Source organism: Myotis yumanensis, unplaced genomic scaffold (genome assembly GCF_028538775.1).
Source record: "Myotis yumanensis isolate MYYU_CA2020_CCGP unplaced genomic scaffold, mMyoYum1.0.hap1 SCAF_1, whole genome shotgun sequence".
NCBI lineage: Eukaryota > Metazoa > Chordata > Mammalia > Chiroptera > Vespertilionidae > Myotis > Myotis yumanensis.
This window is the reverse complement of record NW_027223752.1, coordinates 1,828,266-1,833,933: the sequence shown is the minus strand read 5'-3', so window position 1 is coordinate 1,833,933 and position 5,668 is coordinate 1,828,266. Positions and strand designations below refer to the sequence as shown.

The 5,668-nt window shown below is 47.8% G+C and overlaps 1 gene segment (V, D, J or C); it reads right to left on the bottom strand.

Moving 5' to 3' along the window:
• Positions 1 to 4,727: 4,727 nt before the first annotated feature.
• On the bottom strand, positions 4,728 to 5,235 carry LOC138999162 (immunoglobulin heavy variable 4-4-like). The segment is given in 2 exon segments: positions 4,728 to 5,080; positions 5,161 to 5,235. Coding segments are annotated over 2 exon segments (399 nt in total).
• Between the last annotated feature and the right edge of the window lie 433 nt (positions 5,236 to 5,668).

Genomic DNA, 5,668 nt, shown 5'->3' with positions numbered 1-5,668 from the left:
CCACCTTGCAGGTTTTCCTATCATGGAAAGGGAGCCCACAGTAGCATCCTGGGTTCTGACCAGGGATTATGCACTCATGCTTTATCTCAGCAGATGAGATTCCTAGAAGACTCTTGGATGTACCTTGAACATTTCTATCAAATTTGCCAAATCATCCTCCGAAAATGTTGAACCACTTTAAACTCCCACCAGCAACCATGCATGTGCCCTCTGTCCTACTTTGATGTCAATATCATTGATTTTCACCCCTTGAAGCTTCCGTCCCTTCAGCCGGGACTGCTTGGGACTTGAGCCAACCTCAATGTTTAACCCTGAACTTGATTTCCCAAGATAGGATTATGGAGGAGAAAAAATAGTTTTCCTCTACCCTTCTGAGTTCTGAGAGGAGGCCCTTGTAATGAAAGACAGATTACCAAGAGAAAAACAAAAGTCCATTAATATGTGTACCTCGTGTATATGTGGGAGATCCCAGGGAAAAATGAATAACTCCCCAAAGTGGTTTAGAATCCAGATTTAAATACCTTCTTCCTTGGGATAGGAGACAGGAGATGTAGGCCTCTTAGAGGAGAGTAAATGATTTTTAGGAAAGATGGATGGGGATTGGGGGGGATAGTTTGTAACAAAATTTGAGTTTGATGTCAACTTCTAGTCTCCTGTCCTGTGACAGGAGTCAGTCTTCACTGGCTGATGACACTTTTCCCATCGAGGGGACCTATGACATTTAAGCTCCTTTTTGGGGGTTTGATTTTAGGCAGATCAGGAGACTTCAGTGAAATCCTCTTGGTGCATTTGCTGTTTGTCAAGCATCTGCAGCTCAAGATCATCAATATAACAACACGGAATATGTTGAGGTGGCATGTTCTCTGGCCTTCACAATAAACCCAACGAAAGCTTGTTTCCTCTCTCAGATGATTTGCTACAGTAGCGTTATTTCCTGGAGACAGTATTCTGACCAGACCTCCAGGGAGTGGTCATAACATACCCTGTGCTTGTAGAAAGGGGTGGGCCATATCATTAAATAAATCAGGGTCAGTTTTCTCATCGTGTGGAAAGGGAGATAAAGTTATGAAAGTTTATCTTCCTTTCCACAGGTTTCCTGCAGATTTGTGTCTCCGCTGCAGCCCCAGTGGTCCCAGCATTGCCATGGAGCTTCTGGCTGCTGGGTGCCGGGCCCCCCTGCAGGCTTGTGTTTCTGCTCCTCTGGCCCCTGCAGCAGTGGTGAAGAAGCAAACCCAGAGGCCCTCCATGGGAGGGGTGTGGCGGAACGCTTGCATCATTGCCATGGAGATGACACAAGCGTCCCAGCCCAGCTGCCCCCATCTTTTTCATGGAGTGACAGTCAATTTTCATATTCCTCCTTATTGTCTGTGTGTGCCTCTATCTTTGTCCCAGAGTTACATTCAATTTACATATTCCCTCTTTATTAGTTAGGATTGATTTCAGAGTGGAGGAGAGAGAGAGAGAGAGAGAGAGAGAGAGACATCAATGATGACAGAGAATCACTATTCAGCCACCTTGTGCATGCCCACAACATGCGCATGTGCCCCTGACTATCTTCAAACATAGAGCCCTTAAGTCAGCAGGCCAATGCTCTATCCACTGAGCCAAACCAAATCTATGGCTTTGTTCATTATTTCTCCTCCTCCTCCTCCTCCTCCTCCTCCTCTTCCTCCTCCTCCTCTTCCTCCTCCTCCTCCTCCTTCTCCTGCTCCTCCTCCTCCTCCTCCTCCTCCTTCTCCTGCTCCTCCTCCTCCTCCTCCTCCTCTCCTCCTCCTCTTCCTCCTCCTCCTCTTCCTCCTTCATTTTCCTACTTCTCCTTCTCCTCTTTATCCCCCTTCTGAATGTGTGGAGTTGTAATCTGGTGTGGTCTGAAGCTGTCCACAAGGTGCACTGGCTCTAGGGCAGTTATGGCAAACCTATTACACACGTGTCATATGAACTCATTTTTTTGGTTGATTTTTCTTTGTTAAATGGCATTTAAATATATAAAATAAATTTCAAAAATATAAATATTTTTTTACTATGGTTGAAAATATAAAAAAATTTCTATATGTGACATGGCACCAGAGTTAGGGTTTTTCAAAATGCTGACACACCAAGCTCAAAAGGTTCGCCATCACTGCTCTAGGGCCTCTTGGGTGGTGCAAAGTCAGCCACTGCATGGGGTCACCAAGCAGGAGCTACAGGGGCATCTGCAAATGGCTGTTACTTGTATTTGGCATGAAAGTGCCCAGGCAAGGACGAGTTTTGAAGCAAGGCAGGCTGCTGCTAGTACCAGGTCCCGGGTCTCTTATTGATAGGTTTGGGGCACACTGGTGCCAGCTGCTGCTTGCTTGTTTGAGAGATTATAGGAGAGTCTGAAGCCTGAGCCAGGACAAGCCATTCCTATGGAAAGGCTGCTGCAAACAATTTGGGTGGGGCTGCAATTTCGATTGGGTGGGTTCTCAGGGAATCACCAGGGCAGAGCAAACTGTGTGAGCCACACTAATGGCGCCTCAGATATGGCTTGGAAACAGCTATGTGATGGGAAGGTCCCAGGACAGAACAGTGACCTTTAGGAGCAGCCCTGTCTGGGAGAAAGCCACCCCTAGTTCCTGCCAAATGATGGACAATCCAGTTCTTCCCCGTATGTCCCTGGATCCCCCAATTCCCCTGCCTGCCCCTGGAGCTCAGAGGAAGCAGGACCCTGTAAGAGTCTGGCCCTTTAAGAGGAACAGCTTGGGTCCCCAGCTGCCTCCATATCACTCAGAGACAATCATTTCTGGTTTTTACAACCTGAGGTTATGAGGACTTCTGTTCCCAGCTCTGGATCCCAGGGTTGGGGGTCTGGTGTGAGGCTGAGACCCTTTGCTTTTCACAGGAGGCCTCCAGAGCTGAGATATCCCTGCCAATTAAAAACATGCCACATGTGGGTGTCAGACTAGCCTTTTCCCTGCCTCCACCCTTCCTACCAGTCTTGGTGTGCTTTCTTCCATACCTCCCTAGTCAGGAAAAATGGTTGTTCTCTATTTTAGTTGTGCATTTCATGTGGTTGTGGGAGGCAGTGAGAACATGCATTTACCTCTGCCTCTACATTGGTCCTCACACTTTTCAAATTTTTTAAAGTGGAGGCTTAGATTATTGATTTAAAGATATTCATTCTTTTCCAACATAAGCATTTAATGCTATACATTTCCCTCCAAGCACTGCTCTAGCTGCATCTCACAACATTTGATATTTTGTAATTTCTTTTTCAACAATTTAGAATTATACGTTGATGACTTCTCAATGTTCCTTCAGCTCTTTGAGTCATCGCTCCATTGTCTTCGGTTTTTGGTAGCTTTTCATCTGACCTTTGATGTTTTTATTAATCTTGTTCCTTGACTTATGTGTGGTTATTTCTTTACTGCCCTTAGCCATTTTATCTTTTTCACCAGTTTGACTTCAATGTTCCTTGATTTAATATTTTTTATTTGCATTCTTATTTTCTTTGGTGTTCTTAGATCTCCTTATAGTTTACATCAAATTTTGAACAACTATTTGCCATAATCTCTTCATACATTTTTCTTGGTGCCCCTCTATCCTCCTTTTGGATTCCAATTCCATGTATAAACTAGAGGACCAGTGCACGGATTCATGCACAGGTGTGGTCCCTCAGCCTGGCCTGCACCCTTTTGCAATTCGGGACTCCTTGGGGCTTGTGGGGATCGGTCTGCACCCGGCAGTCTGACACCCCGAGGAATGTAGTAGTGCCCCAAGTGGCAGTTTTCCAGACATGAACCCGAGCCTGGGCCAGATGCCCCATGGCTCCAGCTCATCCTGGCCCTGCAGCACCTGCCATTGCTCAGTAGCCTGCTGCCACGGAGACAGGAGAGGATTGTGCCGCCACAGCTCTGATCACCATCGGAGAACCTGGCATCTGTCAGTCAGCTGTGCTCATGCTGTGGGAGTGCACTGACCACCAAGGGACAGCACCTAAGTTGAGTGTTTGCCCCCTGGTAGTCAGTGCACGTCATAGCAACTGTTCAAATAGTCATATGGTTGTTGGTTGTTTGGGCACTTAGGCTTTTATTCATAGAGATATCTGACGGCTTTATTGTCTCTTACATTCCTGACACTTGGCTATTTTGAGGGAAATTTATTCCGTGTTCCATTTTGGAGAGTTTCCTTAGACTTCCTGAAGTTCATTTATGTATAATCTGCAGTGTTAGTCTTACTCCACGTATTATTCATTGCAGATGTTATTTTCTTAGGCTCTAGAAATCCAAAATACAGCCCAGTTCTACCCACTCCTTTGTGTTAGAATAAAGCCCTTGTGAGTTTCATCCAACAGAAGCTCCTGACAGAAGACTGTCCCTTTGTTAGCACAGCCTAGCTTATTGGTTGCTGGGGCTGCAGTAACGTCTCTCTGGCCACTGCCCAACGACGTCCCCAATGGCCTCCTTAACATGGCAACGTCTCCTGGAGGAGGGACCAGAGGAAACATTAAGGCCTCCTTCTGACTGATCAATGGGGCAGAGGAAGTAAGTGACTTGCTCCAAGGGTTGGTGTGAAAGGAAATGTAAGGCATAAAGGGGAGAGGTAGTGAGTCCTGGAGGAGGGTGTTACTCCTGAAGAATAAAACCACTGACCAGTTCATCAGAGACTGTATCCCCTAAGTCCCAGCTCCTGAGCTGGTCCTCATGTCTGTGGTCCTGAGTGCCCCCTGGTGTCCTGAGCGCCCCCTGAAGCCCAGCCCTGCTGTCTCCTCAGGGAGGTTTGTGTCTGGGCTCACACTGACTTCCCCTCACTGTGTGTCTTGCACAGTAATACACGGCCGTGTCCTCAGTTGTCACGGAGCGCAGCTGCAGGGAGAACTGGTTCTTGGACGTGTCTATGGAGATGGAGGTTCGGCTCTTGAGCGAGGGGCTGTAGTTAGTGTCTCCATCATGCCATATGCCCCCAATCCACTCCAGCCTCTTCCCAGGGGGCTGGCGGATCCAGCTCCACCAGTTACTGCTGGTCACTGAGTCCCCGGACACAGAGCAGGTGAGGGAGAGGGTCTGCGAGGGCTTCACCAGTCCTGGGCCCGACTCCTGCAGCTGCACCTGGGACAGGACACCTGGGACAGAGAGAACACAGTGAGTCCTGGGCTCAGATGCAGGATCCCCATCTCCTCACGTCTAAGCCCTGAGTCCTCACATCTGGGAGCTGACAGCAGGAAGAGGAAGAGCCACATGGGAGTCATGTCTTGCAAGTGAGGTCCTCGTCCCCCAGAAAGTGTTCTCCAGGGTGAGGAGGCCCTAAATTTAAGTGGACGGCAGCTCTGTGTGTGTGTCTGGTGGCCGTGTGGGCATTTGCATATGGGAGGTGTCATCACATACAAAGGGCAAGAGGTGAGAGAGGTCCTGGTCTCTGGGGCTTCTCCTGGAAGGAGGTGCTGACTGTCCCTCAGAGAACCAGGCCCTCCTTGGGGTCCTGGTCACCGTGCCCAGGAACCTCTCCTTCCACACCAGGGGCTGTGCTGCAGGAGGGTGTTAGGGAGTAGGGTGTTGGAATAATCTTTCACTCCTCAGGGATAAAATCAATGTGCCTCTGCTCCCATGGCTATACATAGATAGATAGAGATATACATATTGATTTAGATATTGTTTTAAATATATGTATAGCTTAACTATAGATGTATTTTTAGATATAGATAAAAGTATAG